The sequence below is a fragment of the Toxorhynchites rutilus genome, chromosome 2 (assembly GCF_029784135.1).
Source record: "Toxorhynchites rutilus septentrionalis strain SRP chromosome 2, ASM2978413v1, whole genome shotgun sequence".
Lineage (NCBI taxonomy): Eukaryota > Metazoa > Arthropoda > Insecta > Diptera > Culicidae > Toxorhynchites > Toxorhynchites rutilus.
The window spans coordinates 57,068,753-57,093,484 of record NC_073745.1 but is presented as its reverse complement, the minus strand read 5'-3'; the positions used below and the strand labels follow the sequence as shown (position 1 = coordinate 57,093,484).

General features: G+C 38.1%; 1 protein-coding gene and 1 long non-coding RNA gene across 2 annotated transcripts; both read right to left on the bottom strand.

The window, feature by feature from the left end:
- Positions 1 to 218: 218 nt before the first annotated feature.
- Positions 219 to 958, bottom strand: LOC129771819 (uncharacterized). Its single transcript, XR_008742483.1, has 3 exons — positions 798 to 958; positions 635 to 730; positions 219 to 567 (listed from the first exon to the last, which is right to left on the bottom strand). It is a non-coding gene; the product is annotated as an uncharacterized LOC129771819 (long non-coding RNA).
- A 5,984-nt stretch (positions 959 to 6,942) lies between these two features.
- LOC129770186 (uncharacterized) lies at positions 6,943 to 24,298 on the bottom strand. Its single transcript, XM_055772857.1, has 6 exons — positions 24,162 to 24,298; positions 23,982 to 24,102; positions 13,896 to 13,981; positions 13,709 to 13,751; positions 13,436 to 13,535; positions 6,943 to 7,583 (listed from the first exon to the last, which is right to left on the bottom strand). The coding sequence occupies exons 2-6, from the start codon at positions 24,037 to 24,039 to the stop codon at positions 7,349 to 7,351; spliced, it is 522 nt and encodes a 173-aa protein (XP_055628832.1). The 5' UTR covers positions 24,040 to 24,102; positions 24,162 to 24,298; the 3' UTR covers positions 6,943 to 7,348.
- Between the last annotated feature and the right edge of the window lie 434 nt (positions 24,299 to 24,732).

Below are 24,732 nucleotides of genomic sequence, written 5' to 3'. Positions count from 1 at the left end.
TCAGAAACACGGTTAGAGAAAAGTGTACAATTTTAAGAACCAATATTAATAACATTCCGTAACAAGCTAGGGGCACTATTTATATGTATAATGTGTTCATTTCCTGTGATTATCTTGGAATTTGTCTACGAGATAATATATACCCATCCATTCATTCTAGAGTGTTTTTTATTTCACCATTACAATCTGTACGATTAAAATAACATCATAATTCCTTCCTAAAAATAACATCATGATTCCTTCAAATGTTATCCCATTGATGCTTCCTCGTCCAGAAACGGGCTCAGCATATGCCGCAATTCCTCGAGCACGTACTTCTGGGGCAGCGGTAGCTACTCGAGCGCATTGCGAATCAACGCACAGCTATTTATACGCGGATCTTGGGCAAAGAATGTCTGACTCAGATATTTTGATTTGAGATTTGGGTGATTTTGTTCTGACAGAACCGATGCTTCGGTGTCGGGCATTTCGATCACCGATCACAGATCGGACATTTTGGGCTTGAGTTCCTCGAGCCGAGCCTCGGCCGTCTCGTCGTCGATCGCGTTCCGAGTCAGGACAAACTGTCTGAAATACCCAACAAGAATATTAGGAGAGAGCTATTTTTGATGTGCTCAAATTAACAAAAACTGACGTCCTCATAAAGTCTCGATAAAGTCGCTCAAAATATGCCCCTTGATGAACCAGTTTGAGATTTGTTTGACATCATCGAACTTGTCTAGTAACGAATCTGTGAACAATACAAAAAAGGAAGTTAATTTAAGAACTCGTTCAATTTGTCGAAAGATACCACCCACCGTTGATAGCACAGTCCACGGCAATATGCTTCATGATCTCGTGCGCCTGCGACCATTGCTTCCCTTCGTGCAGAAACTTGCATCACCGAATTTGTTCCACAACACAGGTCGTTGCAAAAGAAGCGGAATAAAAATTTCGGCATCCATATCACGTGCAAGTTCTGAATTGATTTCAAAATCAACAAACAAACGTCAATAGCACACACATACTAATTCATGGGGCTAAAATATGCCTGAATTGTACTAATACTAACAGGCATGACAAACAACTGTCAATTCGCGTTGATGGCATGGAGTTTCGTGCTCCGCTTTTGGGAAATGATAGTGATAATGGATTTTTAGGTGTAGTAAACACATGTTTTAAAAATAAAAATATGAATGAAAATTAACTTCTTCTTATGAAATATGTTCTTTATGCAATAGAGTAATACGTTCTTTTACAAGTGAGGAAACCGTCCCTGAACAAGAACTGTGTTTGATAGTGACTTTACATTACAATTATGAGTTTTAGTGAAAATGTCAAGAAAATTATACAAAAATGGTTAAGTAAGAATCAGTATTACGGGTTTTACGTGATTAAATAACATGAAGTAAAAATTTTCATTAGAAATTTGAACAACCCAAAACTGTCTAAAGGTCCGATAGTCTTATAGAGAATGATTTGCTTTTCCAAACCGATGTCGCCACCAGACGTCGACACTATTCTACTGTCATCGCGTATAATGCTTGTCCGGTCACCGGACATTGCAGTAGCAGTAGACGGCTGCATCACGGCGCCGTGAAAAGGTTGATACGGTCGAAATTTGCCATTTGGGTTTCAAACCGATCCGGCAGAAACCGGAGATGTGTAATCGGCCTAACCGTGAATGGGGAGCGTTATCGGACAATGATATTTCGATTTTTTATTGCCATTTGTTCGTGAAAATGAATTGGACAATTATTGGTTCCAACAGGACGGCGCTACATGCCATACAGCGGCTGCCACAACCAAATTATTGCGCGAAATGTTCCCCGGAAGATTAATATCGAAAAACGGCGATTATGACTGGCCACCGAGATCACCTGATTTGACGCCTCCTGACTTTTTTGACGTAGGACTACGTCTTTCATTTCTATACCGGGGTGTAAAATCAAAGTTTCGAAAACGAAAGCGTTACGCCGGAGACCGAGATTTTGAGCGTTAATAGCTCCTAAACAATTGAACGAAATGGTATGATAAACAATTCATTCGAAAGATAAAATGTCTACGCGTTATATACTTGTTACTTTTTGATCCAAAAACTTGTTTCAATAGTCTTAAAATTGCTTTCAAAACAGGCTATTGAAATCACCAATCGGTATATAAGCGAGCGGCGCTCGGAAATCCACTCAGTTCTAATTGAACAGCGATTGGAGCATGTTGTCGCTGTTGCGGTGAAGCTCTTTATTTATCATGAAAGCGCGGATGAACGGTGTCACCAAGAGCCTGTTTGTGCATCCTATGCCAGAAGGGAACCTATCAGGAGGAGAGTGATGCCACAAACGGTTCCCTGGGAAGACATCGCTACACACACATACACGCGCGGCTATTAACAGGTGGTTATCGAGTTGGCATTAACCACTGGTGGGCTTCCAGTATCGAGGAAAATGTGGAAATATCTAATCGTTACTGAGAATAATCTGCCAGTTCCTCTGGGAATTTTCCAAATATATTCATGTGAAAGAGTTTAATTGAATGTTTTCTATCCATGTTACACTGTGACCAAATATGTTTCAATCAAGTGCTATTAACAGGTGGTTTTCGAGTTGGCATTAACCAATGGTGGGCTTCCAGTATCGAGGAAAATGTGGAAATATCTAATCGTTACTGAAAATAATCTGCCAGTTCCTTTGGGAATTTTCAAAATATATTCATGTGAAAGAGTTTAATTGAATGTTTTCTATCCATGTAACACTGTGACCAAATACATTTGGTTTTGTGGTTTTTCAATCAATCGCAATTAACAGGATAGCTTCAGAAGATTATTCTTCCCCATCAGTAGGATATTTCCGTATCCAATATTGTATGCGCCCGCAATCGATTATTGCTCAGTCGCCGAAAGTTCCGAGCTCAGAGAGTTCATTCCCCTCTAGTTTGCCTTCCAAATTGCCATCGTAAACCACACCTTCTCTCGGTTCAATCACACACAAAAAGCATACTTAAGCGATATTCTGGTGGTGAGACACATTCATTTTTCGTGAGGACATCGACAAGACAACATCGTTGCCTAACGTGCTGGAGGAGGTGGACGGCGAAGGATCGACACATACACGCGCAGAACTCTTTCCGTTAGGATGCCATTCAGCATCGAGAAAGTTCCGGAAAGATCTAATCATTGCTGGAAAATAATCTGCCAGTTCCTTTGGGAATTTTCAAAATATATTCATGTGAAAGAGTTTAATTGAATGTTTTCTATCCATGTAACACTGTGACCAAATATGTTTCAATCAAGTGCTATTAACAGGTGGTTATCGAGTTGGCATTAACCACTGGTGGGCTTCCAGTATCGAGGAAAATGTGGAAATATCTAATCGTTACTTAAAATAATCTGCCAGTTCCTTTGGGAATTTTCAAAATATATTCATGTGAAAGAGTTTAATTGAATGTTTTCTATCCATGTTACACTGTGACCAAATATGTTTCAATCAAGTGCTATTAACAGGTGGTTATCGAGTTGGCATTAACCACTGGTGGGCTTCCAGTATTGAGGAAAATGTGGAAATATCTAATCGTTACTGAAAATAATCTGCCAGTTCCTTTGGGAATTGTCAAAATATATTCATGTGAAAGAGTTTAATTGAATGTTTTCTATCCACTGTTTTCTATAACACTGTGACCAAATACATTTGGTTTTGTGGTTTTTCAATCAATCGCAATTAACAGGATAGCTTCAGAAGATTATTCTTCCCCATCAGTAGGATATTTCCGTATCCAATATTGTATGCGCCCGCAATCGATTATTGCTCAGTCGCCGAAAGTTCCGAGCTCAGAGAGTTCATTCCCCTCTAGTTTGCCTTCCAAATTGCCATCGTAAACCACACCTTCTCTCGGTTCAATCACACACAAAAAGCATACTTAAGCGATATTCTGGTGGTGAGACACATTCATTTTTCGTGAGGACATCGACAAGACAACATCGTTGCCTAACGTGCTGGAGGAGGTGGACGGCGAAGGATCGACACATACACGCGCAGAACTCTTTCCGTTAGGATGCCATTCAGCATCGAGAAAGTTCCGGAAAGATCTAATCATTGCTGGAAAATAATCTGCCAGTTCCTTTGGGAATTTTCAAAATATATTCATGTGAAAGAGTTTAATTGAATGTTTTCTATCCATGTTACACTGTGACCAAATATGTTTCAATCAAGTGCTATTAACAGGTGGTTATCGAGTTGGCATTAACCACTGGTGGGCTTCCAGTATCGAGGAAAATGTGGAAATATCTAATCGTTACTGAAAATAATCTGCCAGTTCCTTTGGGAATTTTCAAAATATATTCATGTGAATGAATTTAATTGAATGTTTTCTATCCATGTAACACTGTGACCAAATATGTTTTAATCAAGTGCTATTAACAGGTGGTTATCGAGTTGGCATTAACCACTGGTGGGCTTCCAGTATCGAGGAAAATGTGGAAATAACTAATCGTTACTGAAAATAATCTGCCAGTTCCTCTGGGAATTTTCAAAATATATTCATGTGAAAGAGTTTAATTGAATGTTTTCTATCCATGTAACACTGTGACCAAATATGTTTCAATCAAGTGCTATTAACAGGTGGTTATCGAATTAGCATTAACCACTGGTGGGCTTCCAGTATCGAGGAAAATGTGGAAATATCTAATCGTTACTGAAAATAATCTGCCAGTTCCTTTGGGAATTTTCAAAATATATTCAATCAATCGCAATCAACAGGATAGCTTCTGAAGATTATTCTTCCCCATCAGTAGGATATTTCCGTATCCAATATTGGATGCATAAAACCTTGTGCCTCCAACGTAACGCTCTCGTTTTCGAAGTTCTCCAAATATTCATTCATTCAGAATGAATTCAGATTCAACTTCATACAAATGATCTCTAAATCAACGATAGTCCTACGTCACCCTTGCGGTTATACCATAGATATAACCCACTTCCTGTTTTTTTATGGGGATATTTAAAATCCAAGGTATACACTGGTAAACCAAGGACCCTGGCTGCGCTGAAAGACAATATCTGACAAGAAATTGCTGCCATATCGGCCGAAACATTGGGCAAAGTGGTGAAAAATGCCGAAAAAAGGGCACATTTTGCGGTCAAGGCCAGAGGCGGTCATTTACGAGATATCATAATCAAAAAGTAGTTAGAACAAATCTCCTTGGACCGAAATAAATGAATTTCAAAAAAAAAATTTTAAAATTCCACTTCTTTACTTTGCTATTGCAAAAACAAATCCTTCCACTTTAAATGGCCCACCCTGTAGTATCCCCTTGTACACATCGCAGCGCATACGCAGTCTGCAAGTGATTCGGCATATCTTCTACTGGAAATCAGTATCAAGATAGCTGCTCCTCGATTTGCTTTCTGCCTGGTAACTGGCGAGAGAATGAAGCCAAGCTCATCTAGAGATGTCGATTATTCGATTTACTCATTATCAGTCAAAGATGTAAACTGTAACTATAATCGAGTAATTTTGAATAATGCGAAACCAAAATATGATTACGTCGAATTAAGAGCGATTACTTGCGATCGATAAAACCATTTCCGAGGTTATTATATTTTTAAGTTAAGAGTTAGATACTAAAGGGTGTGTCACATCAAATTGCATCACGGAAAAAACGCTGTAGAAATTTAATTTTTAGGAATTATATCTTCATCTTTCGCTTATAATCAGATAAGAGTGTATAGATCACGTTGGCCATGCTTCACTGTAAATTTTTCGTAAATTTGGAAAAATGTCATCGAACGAAAAAGAGAGTCGTGAATTAATCCTGTGCACTCATTTCGAGAATCCGGAGTTGTCACATCGGGACATCGGTAAGATGCTGGGAATCGTCCAATCCACGGTCAGCAGAGTACTAAAACGATACTTCGAGAACCTAACCATCCTAACCATGAAGAACGGCAAAAATGGATGCTCCGTCAGTGAAAAAGATCACAAGCGCGTAGTTAAGCAGTTTAGACGTGATCCGAGAAGTTCGGTCCGGGATGTCGCCAATAAGCTGAATTTGTCAAGTTCATTCGTCCAGCGGACCAAGCAGCGGGAGGGCCTGCGTACATACAAGGTTCAGAAGGCTCCTAACCGCGACGAAAGGCAAATCATGGTGGGGAAGACGCGAGCCCGGAAGCTGTACACCGAAATGCTGACGAAGCCGCATTGCCTGGTAATGGACGACGAAACCTACGTCAAAGCGGACTTTCGTCAGCTGCCGGGCCTGTTGTTCTTCTTCGCAGAGGACAAATTCAGCGTTCCGGAGGAGATTCGCAAGCAGAAACTATCCAAGTGTGCCAAAAAGTACATGGTGTGGCAAGCGATCTGCTTTTGCGGAAAGCGGAGCGCCCCCTTCGTGATGACCGGCACGGTAAACGGGCAGATTTACCTTAAGGAGTGCCTACAGAAGCGCTTACTACCACTATTGAAGCAGCACGAGGGCCCGACCATCTTCTGGCCGGATCTCGCTTCGTGCCACTATTCAAAGGACGTGTTGGAGTGGTACGAAGCCAACGGGGTCACCTTCGTGCCAAAGGAAATGAACCCGCCCAACGCGCCGGAGCTTCGCCCAATAGAGAAATATTGGGCGATTATGAAGCAGGCCCTCCAGAAGAACCCAAAAGTTGTCAAATCGGAGGCGGACTTCAAGAGAAAATGGATTTCTGTTCAAAAAAAACTACAACCTGACGTTGTACAGAACCTTATGGACGGGGTAAAGAGGAAGGTGCGAGCATACGGGCTTGGGCTCGAAGTATGAATAAAAAGAAAATGCCAAAAGTTGTTTAATAGTTTTTATTTTACTGTCTAAAATTTTCAAAACGATCGGTCTACTGGGCGAATTTCTACAGCGTTTTTTCCGTGATGCAATTTGATGTGACACACCCTTTATCATAAATTGGAATTGGAGATGGACTTCTTTTCAAAGCAACTTCATCGTTAGATTTTATCATATTCACATTTATTTTGATGATGATTTTATTCTTAGCATTAATCTTAAATCTAAATTTACGAATCAGTACACACACAATAAATTAGTGCTGGAAGCAGACGATCTTCTTCCTTCAATCGGAACCTATTCGCTGTGGATATTATGACACGAAAGCAGAGTTAATTTGTAATGGCCAAACGAAATATCGCACGAGGTTGAGTTTAGTGACATGAAACCCCCAAAAGAAACACCAATTTAAACATTTTTTTTTCTTCTTCTAATATGTCTCACCGTTATTTGTTTCAAAGCCGGGGAATCCCCCCATCAAAAAATCGGCATTCAGATGATGTGTCGCAAGGTGTATCAGTTAGTTTTATCCGGTTTTGCTCTACGCTAATCACGTTTCGCAGTGCTTTACTTTCTGGATTTTTTCGGTGGGTTGGAGGACGAAGAGGATGAAGCTGGTTTGTTCTGTTGGGACTGGCTACCAAGCTTGGAGTGCTTCCTGTGGGTCGTCACTTTGCCATCCTTATCCACGAAATGTGTAGTCTCGGTGATTTCGCCGTTATTGTTGCTGAGCGATGTGAAGGTACTCTGCACCTTCGGTCCGTCTGTGTCGAAACGGCTGTTGAGTCCGCTGGTGCTTCCACTAGGAATTACAAAATGTAAAATGAAGAAATGTATTATTATATTTTGTTTGAGCTGCAACTAGTGTACGAGAGTATGTGTGTGCCTTGCAACAATAAATTTGTGCTGTACAAAGTTATCTTAAACATGAAGCCACAATCGCAAAATTTAATTCGCCATTCTTCTGCGATAATGCAGAACTAAATAACCTGACCACGGTCAATAGCGCCGGTGGCATCCGTTTACATGCTCTACTACTCTCCCTACAAGATCACGATTCGCTGGCCCAAGAAGCCCCCCCTAATTAGGGTCACGTTTAAAGAAACCAACATGAGTGTAGCTAGAGAAACAGATCAGTTTATGTAGCGGCGGGACAGAAAAGAATAAAAATAAACATCACTGACGATAGCATTACCAAGATAATTTTGTATTCCCTTGCCCCGTATTGGCGGCTGGATTCTGTCAGCCTGGCGCTGCTCGTCAGGCATTTTTCTCGCATTTCTGATGTTCTCGATCTTCCCCCAAGATCCCACCACCAGAAACAGATAATTTCATGAGCAGGGATTGTTAGCGCAGAAAATTCCTGTTCCATCTGTTCAACCTGATGCTGCAGAAGACACAGTGAAAAAAAATATTCGAGCTACCCTGTGGGCTTCTTAATCAGGGATAACTGCTAGATAGGAATTCAACAACCGAAAGGTTATCGGAAGGCACCACCCAATGATGGTGTTGGAAATTGTTACCGTGCACATATGAGCCCAAGATAACAATCGGAACAATGAATAACAGAACACAGCATCCACCGGCGCACAATGCCGCGATAAATTCTGCAAACTCGAATTAAGATATACACCGGCTGATAGAATGGTGGTCTTTAGCGCTCATTGTTTCGTCCTCTCCCGGGATTCCACCTTGGAGGAAGGAAAAAAATAACGCAAATAATTGATAGGCTTTTGATCGAATCGATCCCTTGTTGTCTTGTTTTGCATGCAAGTGAAACGTGGAGGCGAATGGCTAAAATAGGATTGTGTTCGCGAAACGACTGCTGAACGGCGCGACGAACTGGAGCGACAGCTCTTGGTGTCTTGCCTGAACCCTCGCCTCGATCGGTCTACTTCCCAGTCTGGGAATGGAATGAAACCTGCGATCAATAGGACATTGTGGACGATGATTGAAGGTGCTGCCGCCTCCTGCCGATTTGTCTTCATCTTCCCCTCTGGTTGTGATTATTGCCGGTTTAGACTGTAATTTGCGGGCTTTACGCTACAATTTATGGAAGTGGTCTCCCCGAGACGGATAGTCAACAGCGATTGATTGAGTCGCTGGTACTGGTTTCTCTATATCTTGATCGGGCTTGAATGTTCTCCCTACGTAAAACGCGTGGGCTAATTCAGGCCGCTCTGAATTTTTCGCTATTGGTAACATCTGAGCTGTTCCAGCACATGACATTTTTTTAAATAAATTTTATTTTTGTTTTTTTCGATTTGGCTCAAATTTTGCAGACGCATGGCTTTATGACCAAAAAGTACAATTTGCATCATCGTTTTGCCATTTTGACTCTAGTCCTACTTTTGAGAAGGGCAAAAGCAGTTTTCAAAAAAATATAACTCAGAAACGGATTGACTTGGTAGCTTCTGCAATGTGTTAGGTTCATATTGGAACTATGTGGAGAAAGTATGCACTGTTAAAAAAATAATTGTTTTTATAATTGTTTTTAGACCCGATTTTATAAAAGTACGCATAATTTATAGTCAAAAGGTGTACGACAAAATTTTGCTAAATGCCATCGTTTATGAGATACAGTGATTTTAGAATAAAATTTACTGAAAATTCTCAACTTTTGGTCGTTTTGATTGTATTTAGTTTTTTTTAATCTAGAAGAAAATTTTCCTAAAATAGTAGATAACTTTCGACTGCAATGCTCGAATTAATTCAGTGATGTGGTTAATTTTTGTAGTTCAGGTCGGACTCGATTATCCGGGATTCGATTATCCGGAATTTTGGACTCGATTATCCGGAGTATTTTATTTTTGATCTTCGGAAATTTTGAATAATTTGTATAATGATTATATATTGAATAGCTAATATGGGTATCAAAAGAAACGGCTTGATTAGTAGAATGCAGTTATTCATGAAAAATACAAATCCAAGATGGCGGCCACTACAAAATGGCGGATTGCATATTTTCTCAGAACCCCATCTATATGGGTATCAAATGAAAAGGCTTGCCTAGTAGAACACAGTTATTTGTGAAAAATGCCCAAAAATGTATCAAAAGAAAGTTCTCGACAAGTAGAACATAGCAGATAATAAAAAATCCAATTTCAAGATGGCCGCAGTCCCCAAACAACTAATTACTTTTTGAATGGATTCATTCGGCTTGACCTGTTTCTGTGTATGAATGTTTGTTGGGTTGTCCCACGTTAATTGAAATTTGACCCCGTTCCTGATCACTGGTTGATCTGAAATTTTGAACACACCTTTAATTTTACTTTATAAACATAAATCATTATAAAACTGCGTATTCCATGATCTTGAAAAATTCAATTTGGCCGCCGCAAAAAAATTGTCTGAATGGCTTGATTTGGAGAATGCACTACACTATGAACAACAAAAATTCGAAATGGTCGACTATGTATTTTTTGCAATCCCCTCAATATTGGTATCAAATGAAATGATTTGACTAATAGAATACAGTACAGGTCGGACACGATTATATATAGACTCGATTATATTCAGTTTGGAAAAAAAATAATTTTTTTTTATTTTTAAAGTATGGCTTATTTCATGAAAAAATGTAACCTTTCAACGTTAAGGTGAAGTTTAAGTGGCTATTAAAGGGTGTGTCACATCAAATTGCATCACGGAAAAAACGCTGTAGAAATTTAAATTCAAGGAATTATATCTTCAGCTTTCGCTTATAATCAGATAAGAGTGTATAGATCACGTTGGCCATGCTTCACTGTCAATTTTTCGTAAATTTGGAAAAATGTCGTCGAACGAAAAAGAGCGTCGTGAATTAATCCTGTGCACTCATTTCGAGAATCCGGAGTTGTCACATCGGGACATCGGTAAGATACTGGGAATCGTCCAATCCACGGTCAGCAGAGTACTAAAACGATACTTCGAGAACCTGACCATCGACCGGAAGGTGAAGAACGGCAAAAATGGATGCTCCGTCAGTGAAAAAGATCACAAGCGCGTAGTTAAGCAGTTTAGACGTGATCCGAGAAGTTTGGTCCGGGATGTCGCTAATAAGCTGAATTTATCAAGTTCATTCGTCCAGCGGACCAAGCAGTGGGAGGGCCTTTTTTCTGTGATGCAATTTGATGTGACACACCCTTTACATGTACAGTGGGGTAAAAATCGTGATTTTTGGAGATTTTGCTTCAATTTTCACCAGGAATTGTTTATATCGATATTGCAGCCAAATTAAGAAAGATAGAAGTTGTGTGTCAAAGAACGAATTGTGGAACGGTTGAAGAACTTCATTTTAATTGATAGAAACAATCTAGTTTAATATAAATTTTGATGATAGAATTAATAGTAACACATTAAAAATTAATAACTTTTTAGTGTTTCACTTCCAAAATGTTATTAAAATCCACTAATTTTCTCATCTTTCAAATTAAAGCATCAGAATCGTCTTCCGTAGCGTACTTTTCAATTTATATCCAGTTTGAAGCAACAGCTGTTGCCAAAGACTTATTTGACTTAGGTTTATATTTATATCGATCTAAACTATTTAGACTTTGTTTAAAAATGATGCATGATGAATATTTGTCTTCTTCTGCATAATTGAATAAACAGTAATTTGGCTTTAGTGGTATTTTTGTGTACAGTTTTGAACAGAATATGGATCCGGATTCTAGTGGAAAAGTTCATGCAAGAAACGGTTCTTTTCAAGGCTTCCAAAAAAATAAAAGTACAGGTTTTGAACAATGAAAAAACTTCAAGTGTACTTATTACACACAATCACAGTCCTATGTCAAGATCCCGTCCGTGCTTCTAGATCCAGACCCATCAACTTTTTTGGTCTTCAAAACATTAGCCCTCCAGCCAGGGGTCGCCAAGCAATTTTACGTTTACCGAGAGATTTTCTTTAAAAAATTTTATTGATTCGATTATCCGGAGTGAAATCAACACAATAATTTTAGTTTCGTTGTAATTTCCGAAGATTCTCTTCATGATTCTATATCAGTTAAAGTATTTATATAAAAAAAAAGATTGATATTATACGTCAAGAAAACGAAACGAAAAAAATATGTTTCTCTCGAGCATGCAGTAATGGTATGTTCTGATTCTTACACCAATGAAATCTAAATCGATAAATACGTTTTTATGTTATTTCATAGTTATCTATACTTATTCAGTTGCTTACATTCAATTAATAACTGGAAAAAAGTCGAATTTAGTTATTTGTGTTGGGGTATAAAAAATTACTCTGTTTCGAGAAGGCTGAATTAGAGGACTATTAAAACTGAATGAAGATGAAGAAAACATATTTTCTGAAGTTTTTTCATTCAATTATATCCTCTTCTTCAAATAAATGTTCAACTTTCGGTCTGTGACACCGTGCGCGAGTATATTACAGGTTGACCAAATTTCAAATCATAAGTTTCAAGAGAATTTTGAAAACGTTATCTGAATAAGCATTAGTTACAACATAATTCCTTTGAAATAATTAATTTTTATGCACCATCCTTAGAGAGGACGAGTTTAAAAAAATACATTATATATCAAATATGTTAGGTTTTCAATAGCTTTATGTTTCTTGAGATATCTCTGCATTTACTCAACCAAACTTCAATGTATATATACCATTGAATGGATAATTAAACATTTGTTTGAAGAGCCGTGGGTAGACCTAGGATTCATTTCGTAATTAATGAGAAACAACCATTCGGAAAACAAGTATTTCGAAGCGATGTCACGTGTTAAATAGTTACGAAGGGAAAACTGAGGGTCGGTTTAAGATCACCTTTTGGAGCTCGGTCCAGCACCACCCCGACCTTTCCCAAATATCGGTTTGCCGTGTACTGAAAGTAACAGGTAGATTTGATTTTTAATGCAAATCAAGCGTACTTTCATGAAATCGGGTCAAACCAGAATCATTTCAACAGTTTTCAAAAATCAAGGTTTTTTTTAATCATAACTTTTTGTTTCATTCATCATTTGTCCACCTTGGCGCACTGCGCAATAAACTTCATTAGTTGTCCGCTGAAACACATAAAAAATTAAAATAAAAAATACTTTTTTTTAAACATTCAGTTTGAAGCCTTATTCTCGAAATAAAATAAAAATGAATCCTTTTAACAGTGCGTACATTCTCAGTCACAATAATAACCTAAAACATTACGGAAGACACCAATTCAATCGGACCAACCGTTTCGGAGTTATATTTATCATAATTCTTTCTAACAATTTTTATCAAGGCCTTTCTGAAAAGTTAAGCTAGAGTCAAGATGGAAAACCGATGATACAAATCGTCCTTTTTGGTCATAAAGATTTGGAAAATTTTGAGCCAAATAAAAAAATAATACAAAAAGCTCGACCTTCGAATTCAAATGAAATCGCTCATTGGTAATATCACGTTAAGTTTAATTCCTTCAACAGTATGGCTAAACAAAATCTCAGTTCATACAGAAATTAAGGGGAAGCACTTGTTTCGTTCGGTATATTTTCGTGATCACATGATCGCATCGATTTGAAACTTGTTTCACAAATGAGTGTTTTAAAATGTGTAAACAAGAGCTATGAAACTGGTTTCACGTTGTGTAGATTATTTTGTCAGTCGGCAACGACCACACTGCGGGGGAAAACCCAGCTTTGGCGACACCTCTTCGTTAATTTTGGCTTTACTTGGGCACTTACCCGTTGCTAGTGATGCTTGACTGTACACCGTGGAAGTTACCCTGACCGTTCGTAGGAATCTGCGGGAATTGTGGGAACTGAAGAGGGAAGCCAAAATTGACTGGAACGAAAACAAAAAAAAATCATCTAACAGTTGATAATGAGATCGAATGCTAGTCACATCCTGAACACAAGCTCGCTTGAAGGCATGACATTAACACAGTGAAAGAAAATGGAACACAGTGTACTCTCGGGCTTGCAAATTGCTCTGCACTATATCATTGAACTAATTACCTCCTTCCAGTTGTGCGGACCTCTTTGCACGATGGAATATTGACTGTAAACAAAACAAAACAAAAAAAAGATGAAATCAGTAACAAACGTAATTTGGTCATAGACTAGAGAAAGTCACGATCAAAACGCATTAAACTGAAAGCAAATCGGATGCCAGTCCGTCTGATGTGCTCCAGCTCATCCTTACCCGTAGATTGTCGATGTAGGTCAGTGGTGATCTGTAGCCATTTTCGTCAATCTTGTAGAATGCTTTCGGTACATAGTAGCCAAATTCTGTAAGAAAGCAAAACGGAGAAGCATTAGACAGCCCGCGAAATTATTTTGCCCCCGTGATTCGATCTCTTCCCTGCTGTGAAACGAATCTGGCGAACGTTAGCCTCCCATTAGAAACGCTTTCGAACGGTTTTTTCTTGCTTCAGATCGGATCCAGAAATGAGATGAAATGGATTTCGATACAATGATAGCGCACATCGAGTGATCGTTGATTGGGATACCGGAACGAATTTGAAAACAAAAAAAAATAAGCAAAATTTGCACATTGGACCTGTTTGGGCGGCGAAATATTGCTTCATTTGCATAATTATTACAAGCATTTTGCCTTTGTGTTCATCAAGGGCCACCGGGTGTTTTTTTGGTTTTGGAAACTACATTTTGAATTCCAAGGAAGTTGATCGAATGTGGGGCAATTTTCAGTGAGGCCACCACTCGGAACAAAACAAGACACAAACATAACTATATAATGTATTAGATATACAATCCGAGAGAGCCACATGCAAACACCGCTTCTTCTTGGATGACACTAACGTCATTTTTATTAGTAGTACCGTTCTGAATCAAATTTCGGACACTTTGTTCTAATATCTTGAAATGCTTAATGCACTGATGATATAACTATAAAACTAATATCACAATTGCTTGCAAACTTTAGAGTAATCCTTTGGTTTCACTATCATTTCATATGAGGACTACATTTGAATTATAACATAATCGGAAAAAATCTGACAACACTACTCATTATCGTTTGTGTTTGACGTTTGCTTAGCGTGATAATTTACCCATTCATAAATATTTAAATTTCTCCCGTGTTTCATCAGTTTTCATCATCGTTAATAGTTTACTGTGGTTGCTTGGTAAGTGTTTCACAGTTGATTATAAAATGAGGGGCTTAGAATGAAAGGGGTGTAAGTGGTTTGATCGATTTCTCTACATCGACTCTCTCTTTTGGCCATAACTTAGCTCCAAATACATTCCCAGCTGTATTTGACAATGAGGAAAATAGGTCAGTACCTCACCTATCAGATTCTATAGCAAACTTAAATTGGAACGTTTTTGCAATTGAGTTATCAACTAAAGAAAAAGTTGATGAAGAGAAATCGATCAAGTCACTTACACACCTTGCATTCTAAGCCCCTCAAATATAATCAAGTGTAATGTAATTTTCGTCAAATAAATTACAAAATAAAGTGTCCAAAATTCGAATTCAATCCGTCCGAAATTGGATTTAGTGTCCGAAGTTTGATTCTTATTCGCTTCATTGGAAAAGCATTTTATTCGATGATTTTTTTATGTAGAAAGTAGAAAGTAGAAAGCTTAGTTCAATATGAACTAATATGCAACTAATTTATTGAAAATATTAACCAAATAATACCTGTACATAAAGCTTAGATCTGTTTTCTGCATCATATGCCTTAAGCGTACGAAATATGATTCAGAACAGTACTTAATTGGGATTTCTATGCCGAATAATACGCCTGGCAGTCACTAGAATACGTCTGACCTCAGTGCAAGTCGGAAGAAATTTCTTTGACGAAAATTTCCCCGGCCAGAACAGGAATCGAACCCGAACCCGTGTGACGTTAACCACTCGGACACGGTGGCACATGTAATCATCGCTATGTCGAGTAAAGTAACACATTTGAGGGGCTTAGAATGAAACGGGTGTAAGTGATTTGATCGATTTCTCTACATCGACTCTCTCTTTTGGTCATAACTTAGCTGCAAACTCATTTCCAGCTGTATATTACAATGTGGAATATAGGCCAGAACCTCATCTATCGGATTCTATAGCAAACTCAAATTGGAACGTTTTTGCATTTGAGTTATTAACTAAAGAAAACGTTGATGAAGAGAAATCGTTCAAGTCACTTACACCCCTTGCAGTCTAAGCCCCTCATTTGTAAATGACTCACTTCTTCATGAAACAACTGATGTGACTCATATTTATGAAATGATTGAGTAGAATTCGGTCAAAAGTTTCTGAAATCCAGGATTAATACAATTTTAAGAATTAATTTGAGGGGCTTTGAATGCAAGGGGTGTAAGTGACTTGATCGATTTCTCTTCATTAACTTTTTCTTTAGTTAATAATTCAATTGCAAAAACGTTCCAATTTAAGTTTGCTATAGAATCCGATAGATGAGGTTATGACCTATCTTCCACATTGTCAAACACAGCTGAGAATGTATCTGCAGCTAAGTTATGACCAAAAGAGAGAGTCGATGTAGAGAAATCGATCAAATCACTTACACCCCTTTCATTCTAAGCCCCTCATTTGTATTTCTCGCTTAACTTTTGAAAAGGTCCTATGTAACAAATGTAAACAAATCGAGTTAATGGATGCACGATATTAGTTTTCAATCATTGAATGCATTACAAAAACAATTGTTCACGTATCTATCTTCTTCATCTTTTTATCGCCGATACAAAAACAGAAAGTGGGTTATATCTATGGTATAACCGCAATGGTGACGTAGGACTATCGTTGATTCAGTGATCCTTTGTTTGAAGTTGAATCTGAATCCATTCTGAATGAATGAATAAATGAATATTTGGGGGACTTCGAAAATGAGAGCGTTACGTTGGAGGTACAAGGTTTTATTGGATATGAAAATATCCTACTGATGGGGAAGAATAATCTTCAGAAGCTATCCTGTTAATTGCGATTGATTAAAAAATCACAAAACCAAATGTATTTGGTCACAGTGTTACATGGATAGAAAACATTCAAATAAACTCTTTCACATGAATGTAATTTTAAATTCCCAGAGGAACTGGCAGATTATTTTCCGGATCTTTCTCGATGCTGAATGGCATCCAAACGGAAAGAATTCCGTGCGTGTATGTGTGTGTAGCGGCTGCTTCGATGGTCACCTTCTCTTCTCCTGAAGGATCGGCTTCTCTGTGCTCCCTCACAGTTTCAAACAAACTGCTCGCGTTTCAGGGCAGATCTCGATGTTGTCTTGTCGATGTCCTCACGAAAAATGAATGTGTCTCACCACCAGAATATCGCTTAAGTATGCTTTTTGTGTGTGATTGAATCGAGAGAAGGCGTGGTTTACGATGGCAATTTGGAAGGCAAACTAGAGGGGAATTAACTCTCTGAGCTCGTAACTTTCGGCGACTGAGCAATAATCGATTGCGGGCGCATACAATATTGGATACGGAAATATCCTACTGATGGGGAAGAATAATCTTCAGAAGCTATCCTGTTAATTGCGATTGATTGAAAAATCACAAAACCAAATGTATTTGGTCACAGTGTTACATGGATAGAAAACATTCAAATAAACTCTTTAACATGAATATATTTTGAAAATTCCCAAAGGAACTGGCAGATTATTTTCAGTAACGAGTAGTTATTTCCACATTTTCCTCGATACTGGAAGCCCACCAGTGGTAAATGCCAACTCGATAACCACCTGTTAATAGCCGCGCGTGTATGTGTGTGTAGCGATGTCTTCCCAGGGAACCGTTTGTGGCATCACTCTCCTCCTGATAGATTCCCTTCTGGCCTAGGGTGCACAAACAGGCTCTTGGTGACACCGTTCATCCGCGCTTTCATGATAAATAAAGAGCTTCACCGCAACAGCGACAACATGCTCCAATCGCTGTTCAATTTGAACTGAGTGGATTTCCGAGCGCCGCTCGCATATATACCGATTGGTGATTTCAATAGCCTGTTTTGAAAGCAATTTTAAGACTGTTGAAACAAGTTTTTGGATCAAAAAATAACAAATATAGAACGCGTAGACATTTTATCTTTCGAATGAAGTGTTTATCATACCATTTCGTTCAGTTGTTTAGGAGCTATTAACGCTCAAAATCTCGGTCTCCGGCGTAACGCTTTCGTTTTCGAAACTTTGATTTTACACCCCGGTATAGAAATGAAAGACGTAGTCCTACGTCAAAAATATCCAATGTACAGAATCGGATTTGAAGCGCCCGGCTGTTACTTCGGACGCCTCTTTCCTCCGACGCCCGAAACGTCCGAAGTAACAAAGCAGTCAAAACAATACGAAGTCGTACTTCGGTCGTTTTGAGTTTTTGTTTCTTACAGCTGTTGTTACCGATTTCAATGCAATTCGACGAGTGATAACAATAATAATTCGCCTTTAGAATGAAATGCTGTTATTCGGATTGTTGCTTAGAAGTTAGTTTCAAATTTTTGTCGTGCAACGTAATATGTTCAATGTGCAAATGCGGGCAGACAAAACTTCCAATGTAACATTTTTCGCTCCTAGTCTTCAACTTTAATCTCAAATCACGGAACAACAGTTATGATTGATTTTTCAGAGTTATTCTTGACTGCTAGTGGTGAAAGTAGCGATAAAGATCGGAAGCTTTTAAGACAATTCGAGGAATAATGTTTGGATCTTCAACTTCGTTTTTCTCGAGTTGACGGAAATGTTACATTGGACCTTTTCAAAAGTTATGCAAGATTTATTTTGAATTCAAATATAACAAAAAAGACGAGTAGGTAAGATCGCGTACATAACCGGAGAGACGTAGGACTAGAAGTGAATTACGTAGCTTCTTTTTCATATTTCGATGCATATGTAATGTAAGCAAACTATATGCTGACACTGAGCGGCGCAAACCATTCTCAAACCAGCGAAGCAGTAACTTTTTGAATCAAAATAACTCTCAGCCTCCGTATTAATATGTACCCAGGTGGTGCGGAGTCAATCAAATTTATTTTTCAAGTGCACTTTTCTTGAGAAAAATATTTCTTGCACCTTTTTTCCCCATGCTGTCTTTTTTCCGCATGCTTTCAGATGTTTCTCCTATGAAAAGAGAGCAACTCCACGCCAAATCTACCAAAAAACAGCAAATTTTTGAAACTGAGAACTTATGATGGAAGCTATCCAAAATCAAAATGTTTATACTTTGTGAAATCAAAGCCATTCAACAAAAGTAGCATGAAAAATAGAATCTACATGCGTATTCTGCATGAAAAACTATGTATAACATTTTTTTCCTAGGACCAACCGTACTCGAGATACACAAATTCGTATCCGTATTTCGTAATTCGTGTAATTCTTATTTTTTAGTTGTTTCAATTAATGAAAAAAGTTCAAATAATATAATTCTAGTGTTCATAATAATGAAACCTAACATTTGACGAGAAGTAAAATTGAATTACCGTTTTGTCTCATATTCCGAACAGTCTCAAGTCCCGAACACTTCATTTCTAAATGTAAATTTACTAAACTTTGATGTTATGAACAATCGAATAATGGAAACACAGACATTCTTGGAGGTATAAGCTTCATTTTGACATCATTCACAGGTATCGATACAGCCTTTCTCTATATGTATAAAAATGTTCTGTTCGTTTGTGTACGCGTCAAAAACTCGAAAAGTGCGGAACCGATTGAGCTCAAAGTTGGACACAATATACAATCCACTGCAAGGAGTGTTGTTCTTCTTCTCCTTCGATGGCACTAACGTTCCTAGAGGAACTTCGCCGTCTCAACGTAGTATTACTTGCGTCATTTTTATTAGTACTTAGTTGAGATTTATATGCCAAATAACACGCCTTGAATGCATTCTGAGTGGCAAGCTCTAGAATACGCGTGATCACAGTGCAAGTCGGAGGAAATTTCTTTGACGAAAAATTCCCCCGACCAGAACGGGAATCGAACCCGAACACCCGGTATGTTAGTTATGACGCTAACCACTCGGCCACGGGAGCACTAAGGCATACAAAATACGGCATACAAAATTGGAAAATTGGAAGAAAAATGATTTTATATATGACCAGAGTACGTTTATGAAATTTAGCTTCTAATGAAAATCGACTATTCAGTAATGAATATGTGTTCTATGTGATGGAAACATCTTTTTTCCACGTGTTTGACAAAATTATGAATCGAATCATAGAAGAAACGATTTTTTTCTCGATAGACGTAATATAATTATGATTCGCACTTATTTATTAAACGGTTTTATCTAGCTTGGATCCGTTTGTATGTTTGTGACTTTGTAACTTTGTAACTTTATCTGTAGCGCTGTACCACCTTAATAGAAATTTAACCCCCTTCCTGTTGACCGATTGATATGAAATTTGGAACACATCTTTATCTCTGGTGTCATTATAAAACTGCGTAATACATGATCTTGAAAATACCCGGTATAAAATGGTGGATTACACATTTTCTCAGAACCCCATTAATATGTATATCAAATGAAGGGGATTGACTAGTAGAACACAGTTATTTATTAAAAATGTAAATCCAAAATGGCCGCCACCACAAAATATATATATATATATATATATATATATATATATATATATATATATATATATATATATATTTTAGAACATAACAGATTATGAAAAATCTAAACCCAAGATGGCCGCAGTCCCCAAATAACTAATTACTTATTAAATAGTTTCATTCGGCTTGCATGACATACAAATTTGTGCATTATTCGAGAACTTATCAAGCAAATTGAGCCAAATTTGGCAGGTGGAGGTTTCAGGGTGCAATAAATGTTTCTATGGTGGTTAGACACTTCTCTCCCCCCTCGAAGGGGGGACTGCCATACAAATGAAACACAAATTTCTGCATTACTCGAGAATTAATCAAGCAAATGAAACCAAATTTAGCATGTGGAGATATTAGAGTGCAATAATTGTTGCTATGGTAGTAGGATACTCCTCCTCCCCCTCTTAAGGGGGGCTGGCATACAAATGAAAGTCTAATTTCTGCATTACTCGAGAATTAATCAAGCAAATGAAACCAAATTTGGCATGTGGAGGTTTAAGAGGGCAATAAATGTTTCTATGGTGGTTAGACACTCCTCCCCTCTCTTAGGGGAGGCTGCCATACAAGCGAAACACAAATTTCTGCATAACTCCAGAACTAATCAAGCAAATTGAATCGAAATTGGCATATAGAGGTTTTAGAGATCGATAAACGATTCTATGGTGGTTCGACACTCCTCCACCATCTCTAAGGGGAGGCTATCATACAAATGAAACACAAATTTCAACATAACTCGAGAACTAATCAAGCAAATGAAAAATTTGGAATGTGAGTGTTTTTGGGTTTCGAGAAATGTTTCTATGATGGTATGACACCCCTCTCTCCTCTGGAATGGTAAGGGGGTCCCATAAAAATAATACACATATTTCAACCTAACATAATCCGACATGACAATTGAAAATTTTCGTAACAATTCTTTCAGATTTTTGTGAAAATTCAGAAATTTCAATTCGAATATGCTCTACAATTACATAGTGACAAGCGTTGTTAGTTCATTTAATTGTTACGCTAACGAAATTGATCTTTGTTAGAAAGTGGAAATGGATTTTAATGTGATAAAACGCACTGTCATATCTTCTTCTATCTATATAAACAAAAATGGATCACCGAATGTGTTAATAAGAGCAAAACTCGAGATAGGAATTGTCCGATTTAGGGCTGTCTTTATTCTGTCATATTTTCTGTATCAAACATTCGATGTAACGAAGAAACATGTTATTTGCAAGAGGTTGAAAAATATTGAACGAGAATTGTGTCTGAAAATAATCTGATATTATAATGACTAGTTTTGGTAGAAGTACTAGGAATTGTATAGTAAAAGATAATTTTAAAGGGTAGACTAGAAGATCAATCAATGTACAGTTTTGTGATTGGACCCACGAACGTGCGCTTAGTAAGAAAACGTGAATGTGATAACGATAAATAAATGTTGGGCGGGACGAAGTTGCCGGGTCAGCCAGTTGCAAATAAGCACGCATCAAACCTTTTCGCATACTTTGCCACATACACGGCCCCGACCGAAAAGGAAACAGGTTCACGATTATGCTCTCCTTTTTACTCTTAGAAAACACCTTCCGTGTATACTTTGAATAATTCATTTGCATTAATTTTTTTTTCAAAAAGAAAGCATTTTCAGAAGTCAATTAGTCGCTAAGATCATACGGTATAACATCTCTGAATTATTTTCTTGTGTGGCTGTACAAAACATCGTTTTACGAACAAACATTCGAAAAGAACTTAGTAATGCTTGATCTGATAGAGGGTTCTGAGTAATCTTTTGATAATCCATATTATCGCCCCGATTGTTATATAAACTGAATATCCTTCTAATGAGTTTGAAAGATTGAACTCGTAGAAATAATTTGGTCCATTAATTATTAATGTCGTCATATGATATATTTAAACCAGCATTTTCTCCTAAGTTGCCTTAGTTGCTGTGCCACAAGATCAAAAGTAGTTGTGGAATAGCAGCGATCGCACTAATCATCACTCACTCCACCATCTTCTGAGATCTTTTTTTTACCGTACTGACATACTGACTTGGATAATACTGAATTTACTTTCATATTCGCTCGCAAAACATGCCTCTTTTATTATTTATTTCATAAATGCCAAATATAAATCTCAAATATGTGTATCTCCTTCTAACAACATTATTCATTCTATATTATTATTTGCAATCAAGGCGGAATCAGATAAAAAAACATATAAGGATCATTTTGCTCTGGAACATTTTTAAACACAACACAGAAACGATTAAACGCACGAACAAGCTCGAAATGACTCAACCGTTCATTGACACATACGGTGGAAGTTAAACAACAAAAAAGACAGCACTACGCATTATTTCCATTAGCTTTTGGGAGGGTTTGTTCCACCAATTAGATTCTATAGCAAAACAAGAAAACCGCAAATTCTCGCACCTTCACACGAATAAAACAGCGACTCACAATATTTTGATGTTGTTCTTTCCTGATTGTTCAAATAACGAAGATTGCACTAGAATATGTAAATGTTCAAAATACGATTATATCACAGATTGTGAATTATTTTGTGGTTGAAACTAAAAAATCACAACCACGCAAAAAAGACTCAATACATCTGCGAAGAGTTCAGATTTCACGTTGTTTACTATCAGTGCCATCATACAATGAAGGAGTAGATTTTTAGTTTCAGTAGATTGATGGAAAGTTTCAATGAATGATGTCATACTGTATTATCGTAATAACAGAGACGAAGCGATCGAGAAGAGATGGAAACATTCTGAAATATAGTAATGAATATACAACATCAAAACTATATATTGACAGATTCAACATCAACTATCGATAGTGACACTGCTTATGAAAGATAAATGAATTATAAAGTAAATGAATATACCAAGAACCTCTTTGTAGTGCATGCAACTAAAATAATAATTTCATATAGAAAAAAAAAAGATATTTTTATTGACTCTCTACAATTTTCAACTTAGGTATCAATTTATGCTAATAGATCCAAGGATAACTAGCCAATTCAACATCCCTTAGCATCACATATCATTCATCTACAATGAAGAATAACTGCATGATTTTCTTAACCATTCTGCCATTGTGCATTTCATCTTTAGAATGTATGCGCAAATCATAATTGCATCACCGCAAAGGCATCACATCATCGTTCATAACAACAGTCGCTTAACTTATTTGCCTACTCAATAACGTTAACACCCTTGAAATCTATCATCATCATCATCATCATTGTTGTTGGCATTCGTCGATTCCCGCCAAGAATCGCTTGGCTAGAAGATGTTCAAGATCAAGAATTCCAATGCCACGTATGGATCGCATGACTTCAAGAACGAACCTTCGCAAAAAGGTGCCGTCGCAAACAATACCTCTCGGCAGGAGGGAAGCAAAACAAACAGTAGCGACACAAAAAAAGCAATATCACAGAACACTGATTTCGTCATTCGAGGCCGCTAGCAGCGGAAAACGCCACCCCAGAAGAGAACCGGTATTTCTGACAGCTATATATTCAGACGCTGTTATTTATACACCAAGCGCTTCTGCCGTCAGCAGCAGGTATCTCTTCAGATCAACAACCAACCCCCGGTCGGTTTCCTGCCCGATTGAGGGATAATTGCACACCTTATGGGGATTGTTGACGATTAGTCATTAGCGCCGTACTTCAGCCGATATGTATGCCGGCACCGTGTTCCATACCCTGGCACAAATAATTACCTGCACCGACAGCGACGGCCAGAACGGCGACACCGACCACTGCACTCACGTATTTCATTTTTATAACGATTAATACCTCGAACTTGAACTCACTTCTTCGGAATGATCTCGCGCGGGAGCACTATAAAAAGGGATAATCAGTCATACACACGTTGGAAGCGTTGGAAATAAAAATAACACCCAGGTGAGATGATTGTGAGTAACCGTGATAAGCAAAAAACAACACTCTTGGCGAGGATCCAGTGATGCGCTCTGTCCAACACTCAGCGAATGATTGCGATGCGAATTTTTGTAGATTTAAACTTTATACATGTGCTGAGGGGATTTCTGTATATCTGCCGAAGAGCTGAATGCGCGAAGAGAGAAGCGGAAAAAAAGCGACGACCGTGCGAACCCCCTCTGACAATGTGTGAGGATCGGACCGGGCCGCTGAGCGGGCATTCCGAAGGAAGTATGCCTGCAGTGGGCTGGGTTGGATCAACATGTGAATGAACACGGCAAAAGGTGACGCGTCGGTTTTCGAGATTCCACATGATTCCGTTCTTTTTATCGATATCGCGGGCGCATTTATTCAACGCAGATGGAGTAATTTCAATTGTACGTGGAACGGCCTATCGGGGCGAGATTAGATTGACGTGTGCCGAAAGAATACAAATCTAATGTAATTTTAGCCACCTTCTGCTTTAATAGCACTGCATTCCTTGGCGGTTATTGTGCCAGACTGCACGTATTGCTGATTCTTTCGAGTGAC